This window comes from Silurus aristotelis, assembly GCF_946808225.1.
Source record: "Silurus aristotelis genome assembly, chromosome: 11".
Classification (NCBI taxonomy): Eukaryota; Metazoa; Chordata; class Actinopteri; order Siluriformes; family Siluridae; genus Silurus; species Silurus aristotelis.
The window spans coordinates 13,397,117-13,411,656 of NC_139584.1; the positions used below are offsets into that span (position 1 = coordinate 13,397,117).

Genomic DNA, 14,540 nt, shown 5'->3' on the forward strand with positions numbered 1-14,540 from the left:
TCTGTGTCCTTATCCTTGGTTCGTCCTTTTATTGATTAGGAGCCCAGCTGATGAATGTGCCTTCACGCACAAGGTCCGCAACACTAGACGAGGGTTTAGAGAATCAATAAACCCTGTTTCCACCTCCCTTTGTGTGCGAGGCCATTTGTCAGACAGATATATACAATAAACATTTGAGAGAAAATACAAAACACGTATGATGCATTAATGTATGTACTATATTAGTATGCAAAAGTACATAAAATTTTGAATACATTTCACTAATCCTTTTTTTGCATTCTTTTTAATCAAATGAGTGACAAGAATCTCACAATGGTATAAAAGCTGTATTTTTTGTTTTTTTTAAACCATTTCTTTCATGAAAGAAAAAAAAAAAAATCAAAATCTTTTCCAATTAGTTTGACCATTCAATAGGGTTGTATTATTTATTCTCCAGCTATTTTGCAGTCAATCACTCTGCAAACAATTTGCAGAAAAGATTTAGCAGAAAACAAAAAATGGATAACTTATCTGTTCGACTCGACTAAGTAAGACTGATTAAAAAAGACATTGGCAACCATTGTTTTTTTTTTTTTGTGGTAGCTCTAAAAATCAAACACTTTAGAGATTGGCTTTATCTACAAAAGTCATTTTTAGATAATACTTGATTGGAAGTACAGTTAGTCCTAATTATCTCAACATACAAGATGTAGGAAACAATCAGTGTTGTTCTCAGCATTGATACACTACTCAACTATATGACTCGAATGACTGCTGTAGATCATCAGCAAACACACTGACTTTAAATAACTGCTTGCAAATTCATAGTGCAGCTCAAAACCATGGGCAAGACATTACACAGATGTTATACAAAATCTTACATAGCATAGATACTGCATAAGATGAATCCCAATGAAAATCTTTTTATACCTCTATAATATTCCAGTGCTCACATTACCAAGTTTGACTAGTACAAAATCAGGGGTCACAGTTAACGGACATTTTTTGGCTACACAATATAAGTTGTCATTGTGTACAGGCAAAGCACATGTACCAAGCCTCCTGTAGTCAAGGCCAAATGAGAGGAGAAGCAGAAGATCAGAATACATTCAAATGGTGGCAACATTTTCACAACAAACTAAAATTCTGTCATTTTGATACAAAAGAGTATTGTGTCCACATCTCCAGCCAAAAGCGGCGTTGTAGGTTTTGGGTTTGAATTAATAGAGATCACGGATTGCCCATGAGCTTGGAGATGGAGCGACACTAGCTTTACCGTTAGCCGGTCATAGTGTCTGTATAGTCCCAGTAAACACTTCCCCCGTGTGAGTTAACCTTCTCTTATCTTAGCAGCTAGGGCAGAGTTTTCTTGTCGGATAGCCTTGTAGTCTTCCAGAATCTTCTCCAGGTTGCTAACAGTCTTTTTACCATTTTCAGTCTCAATCTACAGAAAGAAAGGTTAAGAAGGCACTGGTAACACAATTCATATACAATATTATGAATGTTAATTGAGATTAAAGACACTAAAATGAGCACAAAGCTAAGAAAATGTACTATATATGTATATATATATATATATATATATATATATATATATATATATATATATATATATATATATATATATATATATATATATTAGTGAATTCTATGACTACAATCCAGTATTTGTTCTGTGTTGAATAATTAAATAATGAATTGAATAATGCGGCAACAGAATCAATAAGTGCATGGTAAAAAAAAAAAAGGTTTTCACAGAATTTCATAAGTAAAGAAACCAAAATTTATTTACCATTTCTGGTCTGATTACCAAAGTGTTAACACTGTTTGCTTAAAAGTTTTGTTGACAACGTGCATTTATTCTAGGCTTCAAGTAGAAAACAGTTTCCTCTGCTCAGGTGTTTGTCACCATTTTGCCAACAAAACTTTGGTTAATATTCAGTCATGTTAGCTGCTTATCCAGCCCTATTCTATTAATGTATCTGCAAGTAAATTTATTTTGCCGGACATCAACACATTTGAGGCGAATATTACAGGTAAAGAGAATAGTGTACTACTAAGCAGATTTGCTTTACTTAAACAGAAAATGTTCAGATCTTGCAATTCTTAATGTAGAAAGATTCAAATGTGACTGGACAATCAAAGGAACACATTAGTTGTAAACAAAACCCCACAACGTTCACATACCTGTTCCTCCAGATCTCTGATCTCTCTCATGATGCTGCCGGTGTCCTCTATAGTCTGAATAAGCTGGGAGCAGTTCTGAGAGAAACGGAAAAAGTCATAGGACACTGCTAGAGTAATCATAGTCGAGAAACACACACACAAATATTGACATATTTATATAAAGCTATTGTGCGTTATTACGGTTAATTCCCGAGTTGAACCTGAGACGTTTTCAACGCGCCTCATATGTTTTTACCTCGTGTAAGGCAGCCAGGTATTTATAAGATTTACGGACAGATTCATCTTTCTTAGCATCCTGTAAAATAAAACCAGAAACACACAATAAATAAGCAGCCCTCCAGCTGAACTGTTTTAGTTATTCAGTTACTGAAGACTTACCTTAAAAACCAGTTCATCTGTGACAGCAAACGTTCTGTCGAGCTTTCCTGTAAGGCTGTTAATCTCTTTCTGCAGCTCTTTAGTGTCCGACAAAATCTGCCATGCGCAAAGCCCAGTTTAAAATCCAGCAATTCAAATGTTCAATTCAGTTAAAACAGCATTATACAGTGTGCGAATAATATCAGTGAAGACCTTTGTGATTTCCTCCTTCTGTTTCTTAATGTTGCCGACAATTTCCAGGATCCTCATAGTGTAGGCCGAGCGGCAAACATCTTTAGGCAAAGTCTCGTACTCTGTGATCTGCACCAGTAACGTGGAAAAAAAACACCATTTAAAGACAACGTACTGGACAAGTTCACAAAATAAGAAGTTTTTCGTAAAAAAAAAAAATGCAATCCATTTTTCTTTTACCAGTTGTTTATATAGGCTCTCCTTCTTTTTGGCCTCCTCAGCACACTGTCGGATTCTATCATGAAGTTCTTTGATTTCAGATAACTTTCTGGACGACTCCATCTAATAACAGATTTTAACGATCATTGTCACAGTCATTCGTGATTGCACATAGAAAGCGTGTGCTCAGGTGTCTGAAAACCCAGTACATTATTTGAGCAAAACCCTATTAAAAACAACTACTACTAAAAAAGAGAAGCTGTGTCTGACAAAATTCTGACAAAAAGAACAAGTGTGTCTTGAAGTATGAAAGTTGAAGTTGCATTGAAAGTGACAAAGTTTTTGCTCTCAGGAATGTGGGAGCAGACAGACAGATAAGTGATTTTTAGTTGAAGGAAAACATTTCCAATTATGTTTATTACAAAATCTTCTAAAGCTAATTACTTTTGTAAAATTTGTGACAGAATATGCGCTCATGTAGTATGGCTACATGCTGAAATATTGTAACCAGCTTTTGCACCATTAATATTTGTATCCATCAAATTAAGAATGCAAAACAAACATTTCTGTTACAACCTACAGAAGGCAAGATTAATTGAAGTGGAAATATAAGCAAATAATGTTGTTCTATGTTGAATGTTATCATGTATAATGTGATCTCACCTCTCGATTACTGCAGAGTTCCTTGAGTCGACGGTGTTCATCAATAAGCGGTGCTCTGTGTTTCTCCCACTGTGTGGCCAAATGAACCACTCGCTTAGAGCTCGCCTCCACCAGGCTCTGGAACACACATTCAATTAATTTGTATTTGATCGAGTGAAATAAGTATTTGATCCCATAACAAATTAGCAAGAATTCTGACTTCCACACACCCAAATTAGTCCTGTCCCTTTAGGAAAGTACTACCACTATCAACTCATGTGTATGAAAGACACCGGTCACAGATTTAACCTCTACCATTCAAACCTCTCCACCACCAGAAAGACCAAAGAGCTGTCAAAGGACGTCAGGGACAAGATTTTAGACATGCACAAGGCTGGAATGGGCTATAAGACCAGCAGATTGTTGCCTTGGCTGTGTGTTTTGGGTAATTGTCATGCTGGAAGACACGTCCACGATCCATCTTCAGTGTTCTGGCTGAGGTTCTCAATATTTTACAGTCCATGGCCTTGTTTATGTGGTGAAGTCTTTCTGTACCCTTAGCAGAGGAACAGCTATAAAAGCAAAATGTTTCCGCCTCCATGCTTGATAGTGGTGTTCTTAGGGTCATATTAGCAAAACACAGCAAGTCGAGTTGATGCCAAAGAGCTCAATTTTGGTCTCATCTGACCACATCAAATTCTCTCAAGCCTTCTCTGAATCATTCAGGTGTTTATTGGCAAACTTCAGACAGGCCTGTTCATGTGCATTCTTGAGCAGAGAGACCTTGGTGTGTTACCAGTGTTTGTTTGTTTTACTCCCCCTACCATTTGTGTAACCTGCTGCTGCTGTAACAAGTTCCCCTCACAGGATCAATAAGTTTAAGTGTAATTTGAGGACAGCTCACATACCTGTAGTTTGATCAGGTTGTTCTCAGCATCTGGTAGGAGGTTGATGGTCTGTTTTTTAACCATGACAGTGTTCTCCTGCTCCAAGTTAAGTACCTCTCTCTGTTTCAGCTTATCTGATACCTACCATAACAAATTTATATTACCACAAGTTTTCAGGCATTAACTATTGCCAAACATTTCGGTAATCTGAAATCCACAGTATTCAGGTTTTAAGCTTGTGAATAGTTTCAAAAATTTGTTTCAGAAAAGTTTCAGAAATTGTACAAATGCAAACTACATATAGACTCAGTTGAATATTACTGCTTAGGGAGGTTATTAGGAAAAAAAAAAAGTAGTAGTCTTTACCTGGTGAATGGACACTGTCAGCTGCCTAATGTCCCCGCCCACCTCCTCCATTTGGACAGAAAGTTGCTGGAGTTGTTGCTGGAGTGCTGAGATTTCTGCCTCCTGCTGGACCTTTAGGTCCTCCTCAGATTGGTGGGAGCTGGGAAGTGCACTTGCTGCTGCTGCCATCTGCTGAGCAGCTTTATCAGGTTCCTGCAAAATAAATACACTTCGTGTGTGTATTTGTGTAGCCACTAGGAGGTGAAAGGCACCATAGTATGAAAAGAAACTTGCAAACTTAACTTTATACCATACTGAGTACTCATGATGTACCTTATTCTGCAGAACTCCCCTAATAAACACTCAGATTTTTTAAATGTAATAGTCTAATTGTTTTGGGCCAGGGGAAAAAAAAAATCTACATATATATTTTTTGTATCTATCTTTGGATACCCGATGAACAATTCAGGTTTTTTTTTTTATTTATTTATTTTTTTTAAATAAAGTGGTTTTCTAGCCAACCACAAAATCTAACCCTTGAATTGTGGCATTGTGCTGATTCTGATTTTTGGTTAGAATTGAACTCAATCCACAAAAGATCTGTGGAATTATTATCAGCAATTTACTTTATTTGAAACGTGATGTTTTACTCACACCTCTAAAATTTGCCTAGCAGTCAGCAGTATTAGCTTATCACATTCCAACTGAATAATTAATCCTTTGAAAAGGAAAATACAACCTCTCATAAAATGGACCCAAATTAACAGATGTATTTAGTGACTAGAAAAAAAAAAAAAAAAAAAAAATCCCTGAAAAGTCTACATGCTAACCACAACCTACTATTAACCAAAAAGTTAGCTAAAAAAAAAATCACTAGGTGTTACATAATCTTATTCTGAGAAATTTCTAAATCTAAATTCCCAACAATACAAGAAATTACAGGGCAAAAAATAAATAAATAGACTAGTAGTTCTTACTAATTTCAAGCTTGCCATTGTTCTAATCGTTTTTGCTTCTTTATAAAAATAAAGGTTTAAAATAAGCAAACTATCTGCCTACACAGCAAGACAATTTCAAGATTGAAACAGAAAATGACCAAAAACAGGTTTTTCTGTTTTGTTTTACTACAATCATGTAAAAAATACTATGTAATGTGACTATATTAAAGATATTCCAACTTCAAAAAGTAAACATTTTTACAGGGTATACAGGGATCTTTAAATTTAGCTTGGAGTTACTGTGACAATTGGCTAGTGTTTAAAAATCTTAAAAATTAAGTCAAACTATGATATTGGTTTAAAGTGTTCAAATCAAACAAGGCATTGCTTAGATTTCTAAAAAAAAATTCATAAAAAATGTTTTGTCCAATTGCACAACACTAACAGCTTGCAATAAATGTTTACCCCAAACAAATGTAGCTGGATATCATGACAGAAAATGTGTAATACAGTCATCCCCGTTTATTTAGTTACTTGCCAAAACCGGCAACGAAAAACAATTCTGCGATAAATGGACGCCACCCCAAAAATGCGGGTTTTTTATTTTAAGCCATAAATCATCCTCCCACACTGAAAACATTTGCAAAAACACAGCGAGATAAATTTTGTGTCAATTTGTAGAAATATCACATTTATAGTGAGTACTATAGTACAGTACTGTAGTGTAGCCTATGCATAGTTTCTCTGTGTGTTTATTGGTTGAAGTGTCCTATGAGGTCAAAAAAGGGGCTGAGTTAAAGATACACTGCATTCTTTATTTTCATTGGCTAAATCTGGTGATGTATGTCTTTAACCCCATAATTTTTTTTACTTTAGAGAATATTGCATCCAATAAATAAGCAGAAACCTACGGTTTCTTGTAATTCTACTTCTGATGAACTGAAATCGTGACCTTTGGCAAAACAAAATAGTTATGTGCCAAATTGAAAATCGGGATAAATTGGGACTGCGAGATTCGAACCGCGATAAATCGAGGGACGACCGTATACACAATGAAAAGCCAAAAGCACGCGAGTTAAGTAAAATATTCTTCTGTTAATAATTTCAATTACAATTAAGATAGCTGTATTTATCATGTATTTATTAGCTTATCTCTTTAACAAGGTTGGAAAAAGAAGTTTATTCAGTTATCCAAATAATTCTCCTACTGTCTGAGCTCCAACCCACGACATTGTCTTTAATTATTCTTTAATATGGGAAACAATTTTTCGCCAGGTGCAACCTCTAAAGAACAGCACAAGCGGACATTTACCTGTGTAAAGGTGAATTTCTCAGAGTGAGTAAAGCGTGTGCCTTTGGTCAGGACATCACCTCCTGTGGTAGCCCCTGCAAAGGAGTTTAACAACTCAGAAAGGTCAGAGGTCGAACGTGTGGCATTGTGCGAGTCGGGCCGAGGCTGGGCAGCTGCCCTTAGCTGCTCCTCTATTCGCTTCTGCATCCGCATTCTTTTCCTTGAGCGATAATCCTGTAGAAATAAGAGCAATAGAAAAATAAGTAGGATCTCAGATAATTGGCAGCTTTACATGAGTTGAACCTTTCTGAAAACCACTGTGAAATGACAGTATTTTTTTTCCTTCCTACCACAGTCTTTATGGACTAATTCCATTCAGAAGAAGCACAACATTCTCATAAATATCAGCTAAGATTAGCACTTGTTGACTTTTTCAGGTACAGGAATAGCTGCCACAGTACAGACAAGTGGTCTGTTTGTAGGCTGAAAATCGACATTAAGTGTGAAATTTCAAGAGAGAGATGGGTTAGCAGACAGGCCCGAAAAGACCTGAATGCTGAATGTCACATTAACGTGAAGGCAACAGCAAACTTTGAGGACAAAATATTCACTTGCTGCCTAATATATCGCACCCACTAACATGCGCCATGATGAAGAGATAATCAGTGTTATTCACTTCACTGGTCATAATGTTATAATGTCATCATGTTATGGTCAGTGTATTTGTTTGGTCAAAGTAAATATTTATATCATTAAATTACATAATTGTTGCGTATAAACAAAGGGAACATGCATGTTATTTTATAGTTATCTCTCGATAACTATAAAATAATGTTTCTCCAAACTTCTGCCAGACACTGAATTTCGCTGCAACATTTTTTCAATGATGACAGGTTACCGCATGCGGAACTATGGAATAAACTTGTGAATGAACATACTTAAAATTTATTGGATTTGGTAGACAAGACAAAAATCATAATCAAAATGATTTTATAATTTCTTTTAATTACAATTAGCTTTATTGAGCAACACATTCATAAAACCCAATTACTCAAGTATATTACACTTTACAGAATTCAAAACTGTGAACTGTTCCTTGGGCAGCATGACATCACTGACTTGGTGTGCAAGTGTCTGTGATGTGCTTGTGTCTATAATGACTCACCTCAGGAGTAAGTCTGGAAAGAAGGCCTTGGTTGTTCCACTCGTTCTCCCACTCCTGTGCTGCGCTGAGTTCAGAAACATGGTTCTCCAACAGAGAGGCAGGCACTGAGGCAGCTTGAGAAGGCTGAGATGTCACAGGCAATAAATATTCTCTCCAGTAGTCCTTCACCTCTGTGAAAAAATTTATACATGCATTGGAGCAGAGATATTTAACTACTTTTCTGTATAGGACTAATATACAAAATATAAGTCCTATACAAAACTTATGGATACCACTTATATAAACAATATAACAATAATCTTTTATGCTGAACTATTAATCGAATTAGTTTGTGGCTATAAATTTCAAATAGATGTTCACAAAGTGTATTAAATTGTACACTTTGCTCTTCTGGAAAGGCTTAATACCATCCCTGCAACAGTAGCCACTTTCACATGTATAAAACTAAAGTCATTTAGATTATTATAACCAATTGTTTCTTATGTTTAGCTAGTATTTGTATTCTGTTCTGTTAGCTAAAATATTTTGCATGTTTCTCATAATGCCTGTGATCTGCCGGTTGATGATCCCTGAAATGTATCTACTACAATATAAAGGGGGGGGGGGGGGATGCAGGTGAATTTACAGTACCTTTAGACTGTTTCTTGGCAGGAACTTTCAGTGAGTATGGTAGACTCAGTGGCTGGGCATGGAAACTGTGACATGGACCAGGACTCTGAAGTCAAATATTCATTATTACTAGAGCAACTTGAATATATAATCCATCAACAATGTTAAGGCAAAATGCTCATTAAAAGGACAGGCGTGTAAAAAAATGTAATAATCAAATGACTGAATATACACAACGCATTTAAACTGCTATATCTATCATGTAAAACACAGCAGCGCACCCTTAGTGGCCTTGTTGTACCTGGGTTTTGCGCTGCAGGGGCAGTCTGCAGGATGGAGGAAGCCAGGGCAATGCTAGCTGAGCTTTAATCTGGGCTGCGATGGCCTTCTGCAGGAGAGCAGACTTCCCTAAGAGAGAAGCAATGTGTCAAGAAACAAAGGGAAGCATGAAACAAGTTGGATGTTTCTATTTATGCATTCCACGAACGGCAAGTATTCCTAAAATCAAGACGCAGCATGCATTAAATGATCAGGAGAAATCCGGTAACTCCCACCACTGTGCCTGTGATGTGTGGCTTTGAAAGTATAGCTATAAATTGTACAAAATTGCTTTGCAAAACTGTTCTATTTGGGTTTAGTGCATAAAAAATAAACCAAATTGAATTCCCTTTGAACTGTTGACATAACTCAAACAATAGAGTATTATTGAACTAAAAACAGCATCAAAAACACAGTTAGACAAAGCTTATTACTTTGAAGAAGGGAGTTGATTTTGGATATTTTCCAAAAGACAAATAGGTACACACATTTTGAGTGCAAAAGTTTGCACAAAGTATTTCAGCATACAGAAACAAGACATTAATTTTGTGGTTAAAGATTATAGTCATATATTTAATATATAATTCTTATACTGTACACATAAATAAATATATATATATATATATATATATATATATATATATATATATATATATATATATATATATATATATATATATATCAGAAATATTTTGGCAAAGAAAATATCACTGTTTAAAATACATTTTACACACAGAGTATAAAATATCGATATTATAGTACAGCTGTGTGTAAATGTTGCCATAATAATAACATGGAGACTTTAACCATGGTCTCCTGCATATAAATGCAGAGCAAATTATAGCCAAAAGTTTTTATATACTTCTGAAAAATATCTAAATTTCACAAATTTATGGCATTAAAATGGAACTGTATTTTGCAAAATCTATTATATTTGTGTGAGCAACTTAAATAAATGAGCTATTTAAAAATGACAGGCTATTCCATATATATAAAATTCCATATATATATATAAAATTGAATCCATGCCATTTATACAATCTGAAGGACAATCAAGATCACATTCACATCAAGTTCTCAGGAGCACTTGTAGAATATTAACATTAAAGGATTTTAATGAATACCAAATGTATTAAAGAAATGTTCCTTTAAAATACATTCATTCTTATCCAACCTGTTAAATTGATCACCAGTGATTCAAATATTGTCCTCAAATAAAAAAATAAAAAACAACAATATACATTTTTTTTTTTTTTTGCAGTGACCATCAGTTTTATGAATAATTATTTATTTAAAATGAATGCATATTCTTATATATGTGTATGTTTCAGAAACATGGCCTTGTTGCCCTCTTTAGCAGAGGCCTCACAAAATACTACGTGTGTGGGTGTCACACTTTTGAAAGCGAGGCATTGCAGAACCAATTGTACCATTCAGACAATTTTTTTTACAAATATTGTATAACAAACAATATTTGAATTACTGTTATTCATATTTAAAACAATTTTTATAATTGTAATGCCCATGTATGCAGGAATTCCTGTACATTCATACTGTGATCATTTTGTTGTGTACCTGCTGGTTGGTCTGAAACCTCAGCACTCTCTCTAGGCAGTTTCTCCACCAGAAACATGAGTAAAGAGCGGATCTCTGGCTCATTACTATATAGAAACGTCTGGTAGCCAATCTCCCCTTTATAGCCCAAGTCCTACAAACACAAAAACAGGCAGACAAAAGACATATCATCTATTAATCTAGTACTTTTCAATGAGATTTAAATAACAAAATTATATATATATAAAAAAGACTGAGTTTATAAATACCTTATTAAATATAATAATTAAAAAATATATATTTTTCAAGAATTACAAATAAAAAGGCTCTGTTTTGTGGCCAATTCTCTGCATAGAAAATGCATTTTCCTTTTTATTATGTCTAACATCCTCCACGAGCTATTCTTCAATTACCGCTTACTGTGAGCCAGACAACTTCAAAAGCCGTATCATGAGCATACAGACAGACAATTGTAAACTATAGACACGGTGTATTTATAACTCCTGTTACCAAAATACAGAAGCTTATTCACCGTCTACCCTCACCCTTATTTTATGGTCATAATTCATCCATGTAAACATAAGGTATATGATATAAATCCTCATGTAGAACACATTAGCTTCACGTTGATATGATTTATAGGCCTGTAATTATTATTTTTTTGCTTAAGTTACTGAGGTTTGTATTTCCTACTATCATTCAACTGACCACCAAACAAAAGGCTAGAAAGAACTAAAAAAAGACAATAGTAAATATAATATATTTGGCAAATTGTGATTTCTGCAAGGTAAGGGAATTACGAATGTATGGTTCTCCCGTCTATGCTTAAAGAACCACAATTTGAGAACCATAGTTTAACATTATCCCTTACTAGCCCAGACATCAGAGTAGTGATCTACTGACAATAAAATACATTGTATGATCAAAGGTATATGGACGAATAAACCCATCAGAATTATATTTGCTGGTTGAGCATCAAATTCAAGATTTAGCCTTTTACTGTTATCACAACTGCCACTGAGGGAAAGATGTGCTCTTAATCATGTGTTCATTCAGCAGCAAGAGTATTATTGAGTTTAGGTAAAGGATGTTGGGCGAGGGGGTCTGGGGGCCAGTGTGTGTTTCAGTTTATCTTGGTGTTTAGTGAGGCTGAATGCAAGACACTCAAGTTCTTGCACTTAAAACATGATTGTATGGGCCTCAGTTTGTGTACAAGAGAACATGTTTGGGCCTCTTAGTTCCAGCGATGGGAAGTTGTAACAATGCAGTGTAAAAAGTCATTTTAACAAATTTTATACTTTGTGGAACGGTTTGGAAGATCCAGATATGGGTGTGACGTCAAGTATGCATAAACCTTTAAAGCATAAACATAGTGTCTGTTAAGAAAAAAATTATATTCCCATTCCCACAAAAATATCATAGCAACAGCAATTTCATATTATTCCCCACATCACTTGGCCCTAACTTTAATTTTGTTTTTAATCTCTCACCTGGCAGGCTTGGGCCAGGCTCATGCCCACCCTGAAGCGGGCAGACATGCCAGGGGGCAGCATGGGAGAGAGTCCACTGCCCAAAGCCGGGTCAATCACACGCACACACCTCACCACCGCCTGCACTATGAGCTCACTGGTGAATTGCTTGACACTTTGCACATCTTCCTGTATATCACTGCAGGACGGAAAAGAGAGGTACAGGGTTTAACAGTGAACATTAAAGCATTTCGAAAGAGACAATTGCTGTAAATTCGAATGATGCAAGAAAGGAAGCGTCGCACAAATATGCACATACTGACAAAGAAACCAAACTGTCGTTTACTTTGATTAGCCAATCATTTCAAGGAATTTTCACCAAAGAAGGAGAAAAATGCTTTCTTCTTGTATAGAGAAATATGTAGCAATACGATCTAACTTACAGGATAAGTAATCAAATGTACTGAGATACAAACGTAAAAGAGTTACAAACAGCACTTCCTAACTGCACACTGAACATGTACAGAGAACTTATTTTTTTTTTAAAGCTTTAATGGATCACGAATAACTGAACCTAATTTGCTGCAGATCAGTGATCAGACTGGAAAACACAGTTCACATCTTCCAAACTTACGTGCCAGCCTGTCTTAGAGAATGAATTAAAATCCTGTCGACTTCTTCCATTACGGATTTTTTTTTTTATTATTATTTTTTTTTTAGAATAAAGCTGCAAAATCTTCTAACAGCACACGAGCCCCAACCTCGTTTAACCAAATGACTATAAAAAGGCTCTGTGTAGCCGCTCAGAGCAAACCGTCATTAGCATCGCCTTTCTGTCCGGTATTAGCACGGATGCTAACTACAGGAAAGAATTCTGCGTTTCCATAATTAGATAGTACAATAATAATTCGTGGGATGACTAATGCCCTGTGCAATCCTCCCGATGAAAAGGACACGGGAAAATTAATTATTTGCGTGCACAGTATTTTTTTTTTTCTTTTGCTAAAAGTGAAGAGGAAGTCATATGCAAGGAGTGCCCGCCGACATGCATTATGGGAAATGTAGTTTTGTTGCAACAGCAAAAAGTTGGCCTTTGTTTAGACAACCGTGGCATTAAAACACACTTTCCCATAAGGCCTAGCTGTTCAAATCTCATGACACAAATGACGTTAAAGCACATGCTCTGTGACTTTTTTTTCTCTTTAAATTGACAGATTCGTGAATAATTACAGATAACCAGCATATGAACAGTTAGGAAGGAAGAAATAAGCGACATATTACACTGAGTAAATGTACAGTGAAAATTAATATAACATGCATATGCGACAATACCTGCTTTCCAAATTAGTGAATATTATTTATGGGCTTGTGTGTTTTCTAAAGAGAGTTGTGCATTAGCTACTTCTTATTTTAAAACTTAAGATAAATAACCTGTAATGTATTTTATATTACTTTACATTACTGCTTACAATTAAAACCTGCATTATTAAGAAGTTTGTCCTCCTAAAATATACAAATACATACATATATGCTTCTTTATTATTCTGATAGGCCTATATACAAATACATTAAATAGGACACTGCAAATGATATAATCTTGATTATACAGAAAAATAATTCTCCATATATATATATATATATATATATATATATATATATATATATATATGTGTGTGTGTGTGTGTGTGTGTGTGTGTGTGTGTGTGTGTGTGTGTGTGTGTGTGTGTGTGTGTGTGTGTATAATTCTTTTTCTGTTAATATATCAAGCAAAGATTATACATAATCAAGATTATATTATATCATATATCATCTTTTTTTCAGTTAAAGCATTATCTATGTTCTGTGTTCTCTTACCAAATGTGCCATCTTTAAATAAAACATGTACATTTGGCATTTATATTAGGCATAATACAGTATATTAACTTGGCATGTCACACATCTGAAACCAAAAGAAACGATCAATATTCTGGCTGAAGCTACGCCATGGCTGACTGCCATGCAAAACTGACATTATGAGTCACACCAGGATTAAATCCAACATGAATACTGAACATGGGAAATACTTGAACAAGATGCCAAAAATATATATTTACATCTCAGTTACTTGAGTCACACCCAAAAAAATTATTTGCTAAAGGTTTAAAGCACATGTGTACGTGACGATGAATATTCGGAATGACCTCAGATTTTCATCATTACATCTTGTATCAGAATCAGAATCAGAAATAGCTTTATTACCAAGTATGAAATGCTGAATCACTTAGACTAATTTACACTAAAGAGACTAACTAATAAACTAAAACAAATACTAATTGATTAATATGAGCAAACATTCCCTAATTAAATAGCAATTACTGAAGTTGTTTGGTATAATTCATTTTATTTGAA

The 14,540-nt window shown here is 35.0% G+C and overlaps 1 protein-coding gene across 1 annotated transcript; it reads right to left on the bottom strand.

The window, feature by feature from the left end:
* Positions 1-200: 200 nt before the first annotated feature.
* Positions 201-13,201, bottom strand: ccdc22 (CCC complex scaffolding subunit CCDC22). The gene is made up of 16 exons (XM_083554791.1): positions 12,787-13,201; positions 12,174-12,351; positions 10,705-10,837; positions 9,113-9,219; positions 8,833-8,917; positions 8,203-8,372; positions 7,059-7,271; positions 4,830-5,021; positions 4,485-4,604; positions 3,598-3,714; positions 2,956-3,057; positions 2,737-2,844; positions 2,545-2,640; positions 2,402-2,461; positions 2,167-2,241; positions 201-1,423 (listed from the first exon to the last, which is right to left on the bottom strand). Exons 1-16 carry the CDS (start codon positions 12,834-12,836, stop codon positions 1,310-1,312), a joined length of 1,920 nt encoding a protein of 639 aa, XP_083410917.1. The 5' UTR covers positions 12,837-13,201; the 3' UTR covers positions 201-1,309.
* Between the last annotated feature and the right edge of the window lie 1,339 nt (positions 13,202-14,540).